We start from the raw sequence: 18,552 nt of genomic DNA on the forward strand, positions 1-18,552 counted from the left end.
GGACTGGTTTCTGTTTCTCTTGGGGACGGATGGGTTGAACTGCCTTGAAAGGTGAGGGACTACTTCCTGCTCTGGTGTCTCTGTGATGAGCACAGGGCCTAGTGGTGTTCAGGACCACATCTGCCTTCTTTCTTGTGACTTTGGTAGAGAGGTTTTCTGGATTGGCAAGAGTTTTGTTTGAATTATCTCCTCAGCTTGGTCCCATGCCACCAGAGCCTCGGCCTGGATGGAAGGGGCGGAGGTGGATGGGGTGGGAGTGGGGGACAGAGTGGCCTCACTAGCCTGGCTGGGTGGGCAGTGTGGATCCAGGCCTCTGTTCACTGTATTTTCTAAATTTATCCTGAGGCTGTTCAGCCCCCAGTCCGGGCCTCGGTCCCTGCCCTGCCCCCACTCCATCTTGGAGGCAGTGTTCGCATTCTTTCTTTCTTTAGCTATTTTAACACCACTGATAAAGACCAGCTCTGGCATGAGAAATCTGTGATCCGTCTGCTTCTGCAGAAGATGTGACCTGTCGGAGGATTAGCTGACAGGGTCTGATGGCTGTCACAGTCCCCAGCCCACCTTGCCTATCCTCTGCTCCAGGCCTCTCCCAGCAGGCTGAGAGAGAGGATCTGAGAGATGGTGGTGTTGGCGCTTTGCTCTGATTTCACTGTGACAAGAATACAGTGATCCTGGAGAGACCAGTCAATAATAGGTCTAAATATGTTACAGAGTCCAGGCTCTCTCTGTTTGCCACACAGTAGGCCAATAAATCTAAAATGAGGTTTTGGGACAAGGAGGAGACTTTAGTTGGGAGCTGGGTGGCTGAGAATATGGCAGGCTAGTGCCTCAAAATAGCCATTTTTGGGGGGCCAGGATGCCAGGTTCTTTCATGGATCTGAGATGGGGGAGGTGAGGAAACAAAGTAAAAAGACTATTCAATCGTTGCAAATGTGCCCTAGAATGGCAAGCCTCAGGCAGGGGGATGTGTTTGTTTCACTTCTGTACAGTCATTTCAAGGGTGGTGTGAAATAGAATATCTCCTGTCATATCAGCAAACAAAGATGTCACATTTATCTGTGACTGACCTCCCCACATGTGTATTTCTAGGCCGTGCTGGTAAGCAGCAAATGAGGGGCCACTACAGCCCTTGACTTTGTTTTTCTGGTTAAATGTGCAGCTGGAGGAACGTGCAGACGGCTTGGGGGTAGACTGGTACCCCAGACAGTCCACAGGTGCTGTCTGCACAGATGACAATCTCCTAGCAGCAACAAGAGGAGGGACAGAGAGCGCCTTGAAAGGGTGGTAAGTTGCAGGAGTTGCTGTCTGCCTTGAGATGACAGAGCCCCTAGGAGCCTCGTAGCTCATCCGCTCACCACAGTGGAACGATCACACCACAGTCAAGGCTTTCTGCATGTCATGTTCAGGCAGAACTGCTCCTATCAGGAGACCAAGTTATTTTCTCCAACCAGAAATCTGGGCTGGCTTATGGTTTGTTGGCCTCAAGCAGCCTGTGGTTCTGTCCTCACTTTCTTGGAACCCAGAGGTCACTGTGTTGAGATAAAGCCCAGGATAAAGATCACCTGAGAGGGAGATCTGGCCCTTGGCCAACCCACCCAAGGATGGACTTTGAACTGAGATGGTTGGACCCCCCAGTTCCTGTCAAACGTGTGGTCCAAGCTCAAGCAGGAAGAGAAGATGAGCTGCCGGGGTACCCCTGTACCACGAGAAATAGGACACTGTTGTTGCTTTAAGCCAGTAAGATGTGGGATGGTTTGTTTTGCGGTTAAACATAAGGAGTACGTCATCTTATCTATTGGGGTTCCCTAGTGGTGGCTTGGCAGTAAAGAATCTGTCTGCAATGCAGGAAATGTGCAGAAGATGCGGGTTCAAGCCCTGGGTCTGGAAGATCCCCTGGAGAAGGAAATGACAACCCTCTGCAGTATTCTTGCCTGGAAAATCTCATGGTCAGAGGAGCCTGGTGGGCTACAGTCCATGGGGTCACAAAGAGTGGGACACGACTGAGCACATGTCCATCTTATCTATGCTGCTGTTGTTCAGTTGCCCAGTCGTGTCTGACTCTTTGCGACCCCATGGACTGCAGCTTTCCAGGTCTCACTCTCCCTCACCATCTCCTGAAGTTTGCCCAAGTTCATGTCCATTGCATTGGTGATGCCATCCAGCATCCTATCTATATACTGAAGTAATGTCTGGGAGCAGGAAATTTCCACCACTCCCCATCTCGAGTTCTTGTTCGGAAGATTCCCTGGAGTAGGAAATGGCAACTCACTCCAGTATTCTTGCCTGGAGAATTCCAAGGACAGAGGAGACTGGAGGGCTATAGTCCAGAGTTGGACACAACTCAGTGACTAACACTTTCACTCCCCCCCCTCGAATTCTTGGACCAATAATAAAATCGACACGAGACCGATGAACAGGAGAAAAAGAAACACATTTTAATTCCTGCGCATAGAGGTTTCATGGGAAGGGGCCCTAAGAAGTGGCCAAAGCAGGTAGTTTTTATACTTTTTAAACAAAGAAACAAATTTGGGAGGCATTAACAGCAAGAAGAAACTGAGGTTTTAAGTGCTCAATTGGTGAAGAATCTAAGCAGAGTTTGGGTTTAGGGTAGTAAATTTAAGAAGTCACAAGATGTGTTCATACAGGCTTCTTGCCTGAATTCCCCATCTCTATCAGTAAGGGTGTCCTCTCTCCAGATGGAGGGAGCACACCTTTCACATGAGAGATGACTTGCTGCTTTCAGTGAGACAGGAGGCTTGGGGTGTCCCTCCTGCACTGGCCATTTCTTAAGTGATTTCAACTCAAAATAATCAATATGCCATTGTGGCTAATTTTGGGGGTGTTTGCCCTGAGCCCCAAAGTAGCATTCCCCAAACTTTAAGAAAGATTAACTGAAAATTGAGATTCTTTCCTTCATTTTGACTCTCAGTTACTGGAAATGAGGCCCACTCCAACTGGCTCATGGCTCACTGGTAGCCCAGGTGCCCATGGTTTTGATTTGGAGACTTACTCTGATCGGCTCCTCTGATAGGGGACGCAGGACACAGAGGTGTCCGGAGTCCAGGCTGGAGGGAACTGAACCAGAAGGTGTTGGAACAGCTCTGGCTGTCATCCGGGCTGTGCCCAGCCCCTCGCAGATCCCGCATCTGGCCTCTTTGGGCTTCAGGCCCCATCACAGGTGTCACCTCCCTAGAAAGCCCTCTCCCGATGCAGGTCTGGGCCACCAAGAGCTCATCCAGCCCACCCTGAGATGGGCCCAGCTTCCCAACTTCAGCACCACAAGGACAGATGAGAGTTATCCCACCCGGAGCACCAAGTGTCGCGTGGAGTGGGCGCTCAGGGAATGTCTCACGAATAGTTTAGGCGATACTATGAGTCTCCAGACTCTGGAGCCTGAGACCAGGAGGCTCTGTAGACTCTGGGTGCATGCGGGACAGGGTCTCTGGTTTCTCTTCAGCAAGGCTTTGGCTGCAGGCAAGAGCACAGAGGAAAGAGGCAGGCGTTGTGGCTTCAGGGAAAGGGGAAAGCTCTTCTGCGGCCCTCATCCCCAGCTCTGCCACTTACTGCCCTTCAGTGCCTGTCTGCCCCACCCGAGAGCTCTGGAACAGGCTCTGACTTCCCACCTGCCAATTTGCCTTGGCCCTGCCTCTCCTCACAAGATGCTCTGCTGACGTGCTGAGACACCCAGGTCCAAAATAGAACCTTATCACCCCTGCCTGCCCTGCTCTGCCGTCAGCAACACTTCCTCCATCTTCCTCCTGGGACCCCCTCCTTAATGCTCCATTTCCTCCCCCTCCCACCACTCTCCCCTACCAGGCTGCTCTCCCCAGAGCCACCCCAGGCCCCAGCGAAGTGCCCCGGTCGGTTCTCTTGCCCCCTCCAGGTACTGCCTAGCCTGAGCCACACTGAGGTCCCGCTGGGTTATATCCAGAGCCTCTACTTACTGTGGCCCCCTTAGGAGATGGGGACCTTGCCTCCGCCCAGGCAATTGGACTGGGGTGGCCAGTGTTCCCAGAGGGACACAGACCAGAGGCAGCAGGTCTGTGGGGGAGAGAGAGGTAGGGGATCGGACAGGGACAGAGACACAAGCCCTGAGGCCAAGTGATAGAAGGAGGGAGGCCGCCCATCCTGCCCATGGTCCCGTGGGGCTTTCCCCTGTGATGAGACCTAGTTTGTGCTTAATCTGCCTCCAGCTGGTTTCCATGACTTACGATCAGGACCCAGGTCCCCACTTCAGGCCTGATTCTGGAAAGTAGACCAGCCTTATAATCTCCCCTGCACATCCCCCACACCCCTAGGCAGAATGCCTCCTTCCAAGCCAGCTTCATCTTGCTCTCACCCATGTCACCCCTCCAGGGACTTCCACAGCTCCAACTTCAGCTGCTGACCTGACATGACCCCTGGACCCTCCCCACAGATGCCCACAGCTTTCTGCTTCCATACTGCAAGGAGGTGCCCTGCAGTGGACAGGGGTCATCTACCAGCTCAGTGCTTGTCCTCGTTCCCAAAGCACTGTTTCCCATGGGGAGTAACTTCTTTCAGACTATGTGTGGCTCTGGTGCTGGTAGTTCCTAGTAACCAACCCTATAGAGACTTAGGGGCTCAGACCTCTTCTACACAGCAGGCAGCGGGCACTTGCCAGCCAGCTAGACCACCTCTCCCAGACTGTTTCGTGAGCGAGTAAATCCAAGGGAAGAGGGAACTCTGGAGGCTATCCATCCCAGGCCTGGCATCAGATCAGAGAGTTCCAGATAGGAGATGGTTGCTGTGCTCCCAGCTCCATGGCTCTCCTGTGGGCCCCATCTGCTTGCAAACCCATCCTCCAACCTCCCACCAATGCTGTGTATCCCCGATATCCAGCTAATCAACTACCTTAGGTTTAAGTTGGCCATGACTGCGTGATACACTGAACTGCAGCTGACTCTGCCCGCCTTCAGCACTTTCAAGCCTCAGTCCCCTTCAGGGTATATTATCCCACAGGCATGAGGATGACCACCATCTTGGTCTTATGTCCACAATGTCTTGAGCCAGGTTTCTCATGACCAAAGAATGGCTGAAAGCATCCCGGTTTTCAGAGTTGCCTACCTCATCTCCAAGATTTCCCTGTCCGGGTCCTCTACCTCCAGGCTTACTGGCCCTTGTCCACTGCACCTTGACCTTTGACTCTTCCTCCTGTTCATTCTGCTCCGCTGTGGCTCCCAAGCTGCCCCGCCCAGTGATGTGGCTCCAGCCTACACACCCTGCCACAGGGCTGAGACATCAAACCAGCCTGTCTCCTACTGTGGCCTCCAAGTGACATTCCTGTCTCCCTGGGGAAGCCGAGGGCCACCCAGTCTGCCAGGTGTGTATCCAGTTCTGCTTCCACCTCATACTAATCACATACAAAAAATGTTTCAAACAATGGTGATAACTTTTCTTCATTTCATGCTAATTTACAAACTTATCATTGGGCCTATGGAAGAAACAACTTTTAGAAACTCAAGAATCACTGTCAAGAAATTCAATCTTTGTCTTAGGCCATATAGGAAAGTGAAAGAAAGTGAAAGTGAAGTCGCTCAGTCGTGTCTGACTCTTTGCAACCGCATGGACTGTAGCCTACCAGGCATCTCCATCCAGGGGATTTTCCAGGCAAGAGTACCGAAGTGGGTTGCCATTTCCTTCTCCAATAGGAAACTAAGAATGTTCATATAGTGTTCAAATAGTTACTGATTTTGCTTGCTTTATTTCTACAGTGTCTACTCACACTGTCGAGTCCTTTTGTGCATCCAAGGACACCATCAACAGAGTAAAAGGCAACCCATGGAATGGAAGAAAATATTTGCAAATCACATATTTAATAAGGAATTCACATCTGGAATATAAAAAGAAATCCTAAAACTCAACAAAAACACAACCCAATTTAAAAAACGGAAGATACAGGAATGAAAATTTCTTTTTAAAAATAAATTTATTTTAATTGAAGAATAATTACTTTACAATATTGTGACTTTTTTTGCCATACATCGACATGAATCAGCCAACAAGCACATGAAAAAATGTGCAATGTCACTAATCAACAGGGAAATGCAGATCGAGACCACAAGGAGATACCATGTCACATCCATTAGGATGGCTTGTTGTTGTTGTTCAGTCGCTCAGTAGTGTCCAACTCTTTGTGACTCCATGGACTGCAGCACATCAGGCTTCCCTGTCCTTTACCATCTCCCGGAGCTTACTCAAACTCATGTCCATCAAGTCAGTGATGTCATCCAACCATCTTGTCCTCTCCCCATGCCTTCAATCTTTCCCAGCATCACGGTCTTTTCTGATGAGTCAGTTCTTTTCATCAGGTGGCCAAAGTATTGGAGCTTCAGCTTCTGATCCAACTCTCATAACCATACATGACTACTGGAAAAACCATAGCTTTGACTACATGGACCTTTGTCAGCAATAATGTCTCTGCTTATTAATACACTGTATACGTTGGTCGCAGCTTTTCTTCCAAGGAGAAAAAGTCTACTATCCAGAAAACAAGTGTTGGTAAGGATGTAGAAAAACTGGAGAAATTGGAACTCTTGTGTATTCTTAGCATGAATGCAAAGTGGTAGAGCTGCTGTGGAAAATAGTATGATGGCTCCTCAGAAAACTAAACAGAGAATTACCATTTAATCCAGTTATTCTACTTCTGTATATATACCAAAAAGAATTGAAAGCAGGACCTCAAACAGATATTTGTATGCCCCTGTTCCTAGCAGCATTGCTCACAATAGCCAAAAGATGAAAACAACCCAAATCAATGTCCATCAATGGATAAATAAACAAAATGTGTTGTACACATAGAACTAAGTATTATTTGTCCATAAAAGGGATGAAATTCTGACATGTTCTACAACATGATATACCTTGAAGGTATTTTAATTGAAATAAGCCAGCTACAAAAAGGACAAATATTGGACAATTTCCACTTATATGAGGAATAGGCAAATTCACAAAGACAGAAAGTAGATTAGAGATTAACATGGGCTGGGGTTGAGGGAATGGAGAGTTATTGTTTAATGGATACAGAGATTCAGTTTGGGATCAAGAGAAACCTGGAGATAGACAGTGGTGATGGTTGCATATACTTAATGACATATACTTATGCCAATAAACTTGGATGGCATTATCAACTCAATGGACATAGTCTGAGCAAACTCCAGGAGACAGTGAAGGACAGGGAGGCCTGGCATGCTGCAGTCTATGGGGTTGCAGAGTTGGACATGACTAAGTGACAGAAAAACAAAAACATCAAATAAACTGTATGCTTCATAATGGCTAAAATGCTGTTTTATATTATGTTTCACCACAATTAAAAACATTTTTAAAAATAAAAACACATTAATGAGTATCACAGAAAGCCCTGTCCCTATAATGTCATTCCACCCAGGCCTTGCTTTCAGTGGAAACGAGACTTACTTTGAGAGGCCCAATCCCAAAGACACTGTTTCTGTTAAGCCTTTAAGGAGACCTCTGCTCTTTTACGTACCTACATACTCCATTAAAAATTTTTTTCATTTATTTGATTACACTGGGTCTTAGCTGTGGCACAATGGATCTTTGATTTTTGTTGTAGCATGCAGGATCTTTAGTCATGGTATGCAAACTCTTAGTTGTGGCATGTGGGTTCTAGTTACCAGACAAGGGAATGGAATCCGGGCCCCCTGCATTGGAGTGCGGAGTCTTAGCCACTGGACAACCAGGGAAGTCCTTACATAATTCATTTAAGAACATGCTTGGTTTCACGTTCAGAAAACTCAAAATGGAGAAAACAAATAAGGGTTCCTTTGTTAAAGTGAAATAAGTTAGCAATTGCTGGTCCTAATCCAGTAGCTAAGTGGTATATGGGTCGGCATCTTTGGCAGGACACTGCCAGGAACTCTATTCATTACAGAAAGAAGGAGGAAAGGGAGTAGGCTGTGGTTCTCCTTTTTTTTTTTTTTTTTTTTACCCAAGAGAAATTTATTTTCTCATAGTTTTGGAAGCTAGAAGTCAGATCAGGATGCCAGCACACTTGGGTTCTATGAAGACTTCCTGGTTTGCAGAGAAAGTACTGTGTGCTCAGATGACCTCTTGGTGTTCATGTGGTAAGGAGAGAGAAAGCTCCCTGATGTCTCTTCTTTTTTAAACTTTTATTTTGTATTGGGGCACAGCTGATTAACAATGTTGTGATAGGTTCAGATGAACAGCAAAGGGACTCAGCCAAACAAATACATATACCCAGTCTCCCCCAAAACTCCCCTCCCCTCCAGGCCTGTGCTTTTCCTTTTTATCACAAAATCAGATTTCTCAGAAGCCCAACCTGCCTCCACGCGCAGCAACCAGCCCTCCGCCCCCCCAACCATCCCTGCCAGACTTCCCCTATGTCTCTGCCAGGTCTGATCTCACCATCACCAATGACTGCCAGGGAGGCCTAAAAAGTCAACACTTTAGCCCTTCCATCCTTGCAGACAGCCAGGGGAAGACAGTTGGGAAGTGCAAGCCACCCATGGAACTATACTCACTTGTCCATCCCCCCTTTCCCAGCCACCATCATTCCTACTGTGGCTGTTGTCTTGGGGTCTCTCCCAGACCCCCTTAGCTGCCTCAACTGTGTGCCTGACACAGGCCTGCCAGGAGCAGAGCTCAGTGGAGAGGCTGCTGCTGCTAAGTCGCCTCAGTCGTGTCCGATTCTGTGCGACCCCAGAGACGGCAGCCCACCAGGCTCTGTCCCTGGGATTCTCCAGGCAAGAACACTGGAGTGGGTTGCCATTTCCTTCTCCAATGCGTGAAAGTGAAAAGTGAAAGTGAAGTTGCTCAGTCGTGTCCGACTCTTCACGACCCCACGGATGGCAGCCCACCAGGCTCCTCCGTCCATGGGATTTGCCAGGCAAGAGTACTGGAGTGGAGTGCCATTGCCTTCTACCCAGCTTCATGTCTGAGCAAGAGAATCAGGCAGGTTGGTTCCAATTTTGGTCCCAGTTTCCTGGCTGTGTGACCTTGTGCAACTGTGAATCTTTCTGTAAAATGGAAATCCTAGGACCTGTCTCACTCTTAAGACACTTAGTATATAATATGCACCCCAAAAGTGCTCATCTATTTATATTTATTTATACCTTATAAATATAAGCAAATCTGGGAGTCTCTACGTGCCAAGCACTGAGGTAAGTAAACGAGACTAGGTTTCCACACATCCTCTGAGGGCAAACTTATCCAGTTCAGTCTAATTGGATGTTTGACAAATGCCTAATTAAATGGCAGGGGCAAAATGAAGTAATGGGTAATTAGATGGGAGGTTCAGTTGACCTGCACAAGAGGAGGGCCAGAACACTGACCACCTTAGGGCAAAGAGTCAGGCTGCCCCGGGGTGAATCCTGCCATGTGACCTGTGCCTTAGTTTCTGCATTTTCAAAGCGTTATTTGAGGATTAGTTGAATTAGTGTGTGTCAAGTATTTAAAACAGTGTCAGGTCAACAGAAAGGGCTTTTATGTGTTATCTTTAACTATTAGCTGCTGCTGCTGCTGCTGCTAAGTCGCTTCAGTCGTGTTTCCTACTTTGTTCCAAAGACAAGACCGGTACTTGGGAAACAGATAGAGTGAACCAGAACGGCCTGAGACTGAATCCCGGCTCTGGTTGAAGCCAATAGGAAGCTTCATGCGGAAGGGCCACTAGGGCTCGGTTAGGAATTCTGTGGATTGGTGGAGATGTGGAAATAGAGCCCCCATGAAGTGGGGGATGACACGGGAAAGTGTTGGTGGGTAGGGAGGAGTGAGAAAGATGAGGGGCAGTGAGGACAGCAGAGACTGAGGAGCGCTGGGCGGACGCTGGGGCCTGTTGGCCCTGTGCTAGGGCCTTAGACAGCCAGTTTCCCTAGTGCTGACCCTGACTCTAAGCCCTCTCCTGACTTCCAGTATCCCAGTGCCCCACCTACTCCTCGGGCCTGCGGCGGAGTAATCGCTCCCCGTGGGCGGTGGAACTATTGGCCTCAGTCCGCCCACCCTGTGTCAGCAGTGTCCACTGCAGAGGCGGGCACCCAGAGGGGTCCTGTGGTGGCGCAAAGAGCGCCAGTTCTCGAGAATGCGAGGTGACTTCAGGACAAACCTGACGAAGGGCCGGGGTCCGTTCGACAGTGCGCACGACCGGGCCCACGGGTCACCAGCCACTGGCTCCGCCCCTCGTTGCCCTGCAACCTGTGGGGCGTAACCCTGCGCACGCGCAGGGCTAAGGGGCGGGGTAAGTGTCTTAGCTCGCGCAGTGCAAGTGCGGATTGGCGGGGGGGCGGGGCGAGACGGTGGGCGGGCTCCGCAGTGATTAGCATAATAAATCGCGCGGTGACTGGCGAGATACAGCAAGGGTGGGGCGAGGTGCGCAGAGTGGCGGGAGGCGGTGCGCGGCGGTGGGCGGGTCCCGCGGTGATAAGTATGGTGGAGCGCGCGGTGATTGGTGGGATGCCTCTGTGGGCGGGGCAAGGGGAGCGGATTGGCGGGAGACGGCGCGCGGCAGGGGGCGGGGCCGTGGCGTGCAGAGAGGTGAGTGGGGTCTTGCTTCCCTGGACCTCGTGGAGACGGGGTGGGCCAGCTCTCTTGGTGTCCACGCGTGGCGGCGGGTTAAGCGGCATCTCTCGAGGGAAGTCTGAGCAGGGGCTTTGCTGTATCCCCCAAGACGGCCCCAGGGTGCGGGCTAGGGCCGTGGTCTGGGGCTTCAGACCGAGAGGCTCCTTTGAGATTGCGGCCGGAGTGCTGCCACTGCTCAGCACTTTGGGGCAGAAAGTTAATTCAGATACAATCCCGGCCCAGTATCTGTTCGATAGGGACAGAATTCAAGCCACTTACAGCTGTAAAAGAACGCGGTGGGGGTAGATACCGGTTTTTTAGTACCACATACTATTTAACCCATTACATGCGAACTATTGACCATCCCTTCACGTCTGTATAGACTGAGCTGCACCACGTATTGATTTTGGGACCTGCTGTGGATTTGACGTTCTTGGCACATCTCACTCAGGCTCGGGGCTGCTTTGAAAAGTGGGCTTAAATGCTGCTACCTCTGGTCTCCTAGAGCGCTTATTCTACTCAGAGGAGGCAGACAATAAGCTTAAAAGGTATTGTTTGTTGAAAGGTAAATGCTATGAAAAACAGTGAACACTGGAGGAGCAGACATGTCAGGGGAGGGATGCAGGTGGAGAAGGTTTGAGCACACCTGAGGCAGAGGTGGCAGTGGACCGTACTTGTATGGGAGGGAGGAGAGCAGTTCTCCTGGCTGGGGAGAGGGGGCAGGAGGGCAGGACCAGGGGGGCAGATCTCATAGGCCACTGTAGGAACCTGGGGTTTTATTCCATGAAATGGGGGACGTTTGGAGGGTTTTGAGCAGAGGAGTGACTGACGTATGTTTTGTTATTTAATCATAAGCTAATTATTTTATGGTAGGCTTGTAAAATAATAAGGCTGTCTTCACGCCCTGAAATGGGGCAGGTGCCAGGGAGCTGGATGGGGGCAGATGAGGAATCCCCTCATGTGGGGCATGTGGAGTTTGAAGCCCTGATAGTCATCCAGGTAGATGTGTGGAGCAGGCAGTGGACATCTGAGCTGGGTTTCGAGAGCTCTAGATAGGAGATGCATTCCCTTACTTGCTCCATCTCCCTTTTTGGATGCAGGTTCCTGGGTGAGACATTGGTAGCCAACACAGTAAGTTCCAGGTGCTGTTCTGGCTGTCTGCTGTGCATGTGGGCTGGGGTTGCAGGACTGCATTTGTGTTTTCACAGGGACCACCTCCTCCTTGGCTTGGACACATCGAGCAGGGCCATGTTTTCTGAGCAGGCTGCCCAGAGGGCCCACACTCTGCTGTCCCCGCCATCAGCCAGCAATGCCACTTTTGCCCGGGTGCCTGTGGTGACTTACACCAACTCCTCGCAGCCCTTCCGGCTGGGAGAGCGCAGCTTTAGTCGCCAGTATGCCCACATTTATGCCACCCGTCTCATCCAGATGAGGCCCTTCCTGGTGAGCCGGGCACAGCAGTGCTGGGGTAAGTGATGAAGTTGGGGAAATGCTTTCGGGTTTGCTGGGTGTGTATTTCCTGCCCCTTGGGGTCGTCTGTCTTTCCTAATCATGGACAGTGCAGACCTTTTTCTTTCTTCCCGGTTCTTCCTTGGTGATCTCTCCTGCTTTAAGTTATTCCTGGTGAAGCAGGACTCCCACCCTCCCCACCCCACCCCACATTCAACTTTCGAACGATGCTGCATCACCCCGTTCTTAATATTTGTGAGTGCCTTCTGGGACTTCCCTGCTGGTCCAGTGGTTAAGACTCCATGCTTCCAATGCAGGAGGCATGGGTTCAATCCCTGGTAGAGGAACTGGAATCCCACATGCCACATGGTGAGCAAAAAAAAAAAAAAAGAGTGGCTTTCCATGTAGTTTTGAATTACTCTGTTATGCCTTTAAACAGAAACTTTGTAGGTGACATTGTGTCTTTTTTTTATTGCCTTCCTCCCACCCCCAACTGCCACCTGGCACCAGGCATGCTAGGTGGTCTCAGGCCAGGTTGCACATTGGAAGCACTTGAAAAGCTTTGTAAAGCTCTGGCTCCCAGGTCCATTCTATCCCATCAGGTTAGCTGGGTTGTGTGCGTGTGTGCTAAGTGACTTTAGTCGTGTCTGACTCTTTGTGACCCTATGGACTGTAGCCCACCAGGCTCCTCTGTCCATGGGATTTTCCAGGCAAGAATACTGGAGTGGGTTGCCATTTCCTACTCCAGGGGATCTTCCTGACCCAGGGATCGAACCCACATCTCCTGCATTGATAGGCAGATTCTTTATCACTGCGCCACCTGGGAAGCTCTGGTTTTATTAATATTATAGGCAGTCAGGAGAATATGTGACCCAGTCTCCTAGCTACATCACCGTATTAACGATGTTTTCCGTCTTCTTTACTTCAGGCAGAAGTATCATTCACCTTTTCTCTGCCACATAAGAAGGGTCTCCTTTCTTTGGCCTTTCTCTCGCTTTGCTTGATGTCCTCAAAGACATTCTCCTCGAGCCCAAGGTCAATGTCACCTTGTAACCTGCTGTGGTACCAGGTCTTTCTTCTCACAAAGCTGCCCAGTAACAGGAAACAGCCGTTTTATTCTGCTCACAGAGTAGGGCCAGAAATTCAGACAGGGGCGCATGATAAGTGGGGCCTTGACTGGATGATGGACAGTGGGGCAGCATCTCTCACCACGTGGCTTCTCCATGTGGCCTGGCTTCCTCCCCAGAGCTCAGCCCCTGGCAGAGTTTGTCTCTACTCACAAGTTTCTTGAACACCTCAAGCCCTTTCTTGCCATCACCTCTCTCTGCGTCTGGCATGCTCCATCCCCAGGCTTCCTTCACGACCTCAGTTTAAATGTCCTGTGCCTTGAGAGGCTGCCTGGGCTAGCAGGGCCTTCTCGGCATCTACTGCCTTCGCTCCTGTCTGTTCGTGGCACTTGTCCAGGCAGTGGATCCCTCATCTCCTGCTGTTGCCTCTCCCTCTGCACCGGAAGCTCAGTGAGAGCAAGGACGGGCCTTCGGGCTCACTCTTGGTGCTGGAGCCTGGCCTGGTGCCCACAGGCTGGAATGGATGGATGTCCTCCCGTCAGCACAGGGGTGTACAGTTCTGCCTGGTGCTCAGACATACATGTTGGATCTCACCTGTATAGCCTTGGACATGTTACTTAATCTCTCTGTGCCTCAGTTTCCTCAGCCAGGTAGTGTGTGATAATATCTCCAGTGATGTGTTGTCAGGGGTAGAAGAGCTCCAGGCTCAGGGCTGGGTACAGCTCCCTGGGGCTCAGTGGACATCACGGCTTTGAGATCTGTTGTTCCCATTGGTGTCTGGCATTCTATCTAGAATGGCGGCATTATGCCGCCCTCCCTATCTTACTCTGAATTACTCTCCTTTACTCCCCAGGGTGTAGATCTGTGGAATGTTATTGGTTAGGGTTAGGGCAAGAAGGGAGAAGGCAATGGCACCCCACTCCAGTACTCTTGCCTGGAAAATCCCATGGACGGAGGAGCCTGGTAGGTTGCAGTCCATGGGGTTGCGAAGAGTCAGACACGACTGAGCGATTTCACTTTCACTTTTCACTTTCATGCATTGGAGAAGGAAATGGCAACCCACTCCAGTGTTCTTGCCTGGACAATCCCAGGGACGGGGGAGCCTGGTGGGCTGCCATCTCTGGGGTCGCACAGAATCGGACACGACTGAAGCGACTTAGCAGCAGCAGCAGGGCAAGAAGGGCTTGTGCTGGAGAACTCAGCTAAAGAAAGGGCTGGTCCCAAGTCCACGTCATCCCATAACCCTGTTAGCGTTTTCTCCAGGCTTAGGGTCGAAGTCCTAACAAACTCTCAGGCCTTTGGGGACTGGCTCCTCCCTCTTGCCCACTCAAGTGACCCCTGCATTCCATGGCTCTCCCACGCCTGTCTTGCTCCTCATCCCTGACGCTTCCTGTGTGTTCTCTCTGGGATCTCAGGAGCTCAGAGTGAACAGGGCTGTCTGACTTTACAAAGAACAGAACGGGGTGGATGGGTATATGAAGTTTGAATTTAGGGTATCTCTCTTCAGAAGACAAGGCACTTGTGGGGTTGACAAAAGAATCTAAACTTGCAAAGGAAATTATAGTGTTGTCCAGGCAGGGCTGTGTTGAGACTTGGCATACCTCTTTCTAAAAATCAGTGTCATACTTTAGGTATAAGTGAGGGAACTCTGCATTAGCATCCCATGGCTGCTGTCATAAACAACAAGGCCAAAACTGTGTGCCTTCAAACAGCAGAAATGTACTCCCTTCCAGCTCTGCAGGCCAGAGGTCCAAAATCCAGGTGTCGGCAGCACCACACTCCCTCTGATCCTTCTTTGCCCCTTCTAGCCTCTGGTGACTGATGCCGCACTGCTGGCCTGTGGCTGCATCTCTCTGGTCTTTGCCCCTGCACCATCTTCACGCTGCCTTCTCTGCATGTCTGCCTCTCCTGCAAGGACACCTGGCATCCAGAGTCCCTCTGTCCTCCTGGGGCCGATCCTTTAGGTCCAGGTGGTCCTTGCATTTGATGTTCTCTCCCTCTTGGTGGAGACCAGGGCCACAGTGCTGAGTGAGGACTGGGTTAGTGCTTCATGGGACAGGGGAGGGCCACCTGGTCTCTGAGCACATTCTCTTCATGTCCCAGGCAGTGGAGTCCTAGTGAAGAAGCTGTGTGAACTGCAGCCTGGGGAGAAGTGCTGTGTGGTGGGGACCCTCTTCAAGGCCATGCCACTCCAGCCTTCCATCCTACGGGAGGTCAGCGAAGAGGTAAGGCCAGCTGGCTCACACACGCCATCCCCAGAACAGTGTTCCCATCCTAGAGGGCACGATGGGGCTACCTGCCTTGGATCCAGAGAATCAGGGCTGGGCCTCTGCCCATGGGGTTGCTGGCTGCAGGGCCATCTCACTGATCCAGCACCAGAGCCTTGCTGAGCCCTGGCCTCATGACCACTGCCATCTTTGAATTCCAGCATAACCTGCTCCCCCAGCCTCCTCGGAGCAAGTATATCCACCCAGATGATGAACTGATCTTGGAAGATGAATTGCAGCGTATCAAACTGGAGGGCACCATCGACGTGTCAAAGCTGGTCACAGGTGGGGAGTAGGGAGGGGGTGGCTTGTGCATCTGGGTGCTGGCTCACACTCGCATTCCCGGAGCAATGAGTTTGGGTTCAGGGAGAGGGTTAGACTATGGTAGTGTGTTGGGTAGTAGCCTCTCGGAGGCTCCTCACAGACCTGATCCTGCTCCTCCCCAGGAACGGTCCTGGCTGTGCTGGGCTCTGCGGGAGATGATGGAAAGTTCTTGGTGGAGGACCACTGCTTTGCAGGGCTTGCTCCTCAGAAGCCTACACGCCCCCTCGACACGGACAGGTGAGGAGCAGGGGCCCAGGGTCCGGGCAGTGGTCTAGGGGAGTCATAGTCACTGCCTCTATCCCCCCTGCTTCCTTGTGATGGTGAGGAGCCCCACCAGTAGCTCCAAACAGCCCTCTTGGGAGACCCCCTTGCTTTCCCAGCATCCAAGAGGACCCCGACTTCTCTGGCAGGTTTGTGCTGCTGGTGTCTGGTCTGGGCCTGGGTGGAGGCGGGGGCGAGAGTCTGCTGGGCACCCAGCTGCTGGTGGACGTGGTGACGGGGCAGCTTGGGGATGAAGGGGAGCAGTGCAGTGCCGCCCACGTCTCCCGGGTCATCCTTGCCGGGAACCTCCTCAGCCACAACACACAGAGCAGAGACTCCATCAACAAGGTATGGCGCCTACCTGCCTGCATTCAAGCCACTCTTTCCCCACGGAGGGTTGGGAATGGGGTCTTGCAGGTCTTATAACCCAGGAATCTCTGGTGCTTGGGGATCCAGCCTCGTTCTCAAACCTCCCTCCTGAGGGCAGCGTGGGGACACAGGCCCAGAACTCTTACTGTACCTCCATAAGTCGGGCTTTGCTCTCAGCCTCCTGGCAGGGGCTCTGGGTGTCCCTTTGATCTAAGTCTCCCTTGAGACCTGACAGCCTGCGTATGGACTTCTACTCCCAGGCCAAGTACTTGACCAAGAAAACCCAGGCCGCCAGCGTGGAGGCCGTCAAGATGCTAGACGAAATTCTCCTGCAGCTGAGTGTGAGTGAGCTGGGCCAGGCCAGCGCCTGGGACCAGGAGTCTCTGGCGGTGCAGTTGGGCATTGAAAGGCAGGCAGCGGGAGTGGACTCCAGCAGGGTGACTGTGGAGGGCACTGGGCCTCACAGGCTCCCCTGCCCCTGTGCCCTCCAGGCCTCCGTGCCCGTGGATGTGATGCCGGGCGAATTTGACCCAACAAACTACACACTCCCCCAGCAGCCCCTGCACCCCTGCATGTTCCCTCTGGCCACTGCCTACTCCACGCTCCAGCTGGTCACCAACCCCTACCAGGCCACCATCGATGGAGTCAGGTAGCCCCACTCCAGCCTGATCCCTGGCCTTTTGCCTTGGTGACACCAAGAGGGGAGGTTGGGGCCCAGGGGTGCAAGAAAGCCCACCTGGGATGGGGCTCTTTTTCAAGGGGGGCTTGGGAACCTGCTATGAGGGTGCCGGGCCAGCAGTTGTGGGAGGAGCACAGATAGTGGCCCCCTCAGGGTGGGGTCAGCCGAGCCTTGACTTGCAGATTCCTGGGGACGTCAGGACAGAACGTGAGTGACATCTTCCGATACAGCAGCATGGAGGACCACTTGGAGATCCTGGAGTGGACGCTGCAAGTCCGGCACATCAGCCCCACAGCCCCTGACACCCTAGGTAACAGGACTTAGACACGTGAGGTGGGAGCTAAGGGTTGGGGAAGACCAAAGGGGCTCCACTGATGCTCAGAGGGTTCCCAGCATGGATTTGCACCCACCAGCCTTGCTGTGCCCTGTCTGAGGAAAAGCCCCAAAGCCTGACCTTTGTTTGGGGAGCTACTCTGGAGTCTTTATCTCTGTTTATGGCCAAGGCCCTGCTTAGGGCTGAAGGCTGTGGGAGCATATTGGGAGCTTGAGCCAGTCAAGAGTCCTGCCCCCTGCCTCCTGCCCACCAAGAAGGACAGAGGCAGCAGCAGCACAACACACTGCCCTGCCCCTGGGGTCACGTGGCCAAGTCTGGAGGGATTTTTGTTGTGACAGCTGCAGGGTCTTGTGTGTGATGGCGCCCCACGTCCTACATGGGACAGCCTTATCCCGAAGGTGCAGATGTCTCCTGTGTGAGGCTGAGAAGTCTCACTCTCAACTGTACCTTGTCCTCCTCCAGGTTGTTATCCTTTCTATAAAAACGACCCATTTATCTTTCCGGAGTGCCCTCACGTCTACTTTTGTGGCAACACCCCCAGCTTTGGCTCCAAAATCATCCAAGGTAAGTTTTGTCTTCTGGGGGCCTCGGGCCTGGGCTGTCATGAGGGACATGCTCTCAGCTGGGGCCAAGGCTCACAGAGAAGGCCTGTGTTGGGATGTCCAGGCCCCCGTGGGGTGGACAGGCCAGGCTCTGCAAGGGCTGAAACTGTCCTTGCCCAGAGCTCATCCTGCTCAGTGTGGCTCTAGCTTTGGACCTGTATGGTGTTCTTGGCCCTTTTCATTTCTGGTCTCAAGGAGCTTCTGTGGTCAGCGCTCCATGGTGCTGATGGCAAGGGGTGGGGGAGGGCTCCTGTTTACCTCTTGTGACTTCCCTTTGAGACAGGGCTCACCCAGAACCTAAGATGGGCTCCCACCTGGCTTCTTTGCAGGCCCTGAAGACCAGACAGTGTTGTTGGTGGCTGTCCCAGACTTCAGCACCACCCAGACCGCCTGTCTCGTGAACCTGCGCAGCCTGGCCTGCCAGCCCATCAGCTTCTCAGGGTTTGGGGCAGAGGACGAGGACCTGGGAGGCCTGGGTCTGGGTCCCTGACTCACAAAGGCAGCCTTGTCCAGAGCAGCCCTGGCCATTCTTTCCCTGTGGCGTCAGCACCATGACAGCTTTGGCTCTGTAAATAAAGCCTAACTATTTACTGCTGTTGAGCTGGGCAGTTCCCTGTGTGGGACTATGGAAGGAGCCTCCCTACTCCTCCCC

The 18,552-nt window shown here is 52.0% G+C and overlaps 1 protein-coding gene across 2 annotated transcripts; it reads left to right on the forward strand.

Moving 5' to 3' along the window:
- Positions 1-10,462: 10,462 nt before the first annotated feature.
- POLD2 (DNA polymerase delta 2, accessory subunit) lies at positions 10,463-18,496 on the forward strand. 2 transcript variants are annotated; one of them, XM_040259857.1, is made up of 12 exons: positions 10,463-10,524; positions 10,931-11,096; positions 11,757-12,016; positions 15,168-15,289; positions 15,493-15,616; positions 15,778-15,892; positions 16,066-16,264; positions 16,546-16,626; positions 16,777-16,934; positions 17,147-17,274; positions 17,761-17,862; positions 18,230-18,496. In XM_040259857.1, the coding sequence occupies exons 3-12, from the start codon at positions 11,797-11,799 to the stop codon at positions 18,388-18,390; spliced, it is 1,410 nt and encodes a 469-aa protein (XP_040115791.1). In that variant the 5' UTR covers positions 10,463-10,524; positions 10,931-11,096; positions 11,757-11,796; the 3' UTR covers positions 18,391-18,496. The 2 variants fall into 2 exon arrangements, with proteins under 2 accessions (XP_040115791.1, XP_040115792.1); XM_040259858.1 differs by lacking the exon at positions 10,931-11,096 and having other exon boundaries at positions 10,499-10,524.
- Positions 18,497-18,552: the final 56 nt, after the last annotated feature.

This window comes from Oryx dammah, unplaced genomic scaffold (assembly GCF_014754425.2).
Source record: "Oryx dammah isolate SB20612 unplaced genomic scaffold, SCBI_Odam_1.1 HiC_scaffold_18, whole genome shotgun sequence".
In the NCBI taxonomy this organism is placed as follows: domain Eukaryota; kingdom Metazoa; phylum Chordata; class Mammalia; order Artiodactyla; family Bovidae; genus Oryx; species Oryx dammah.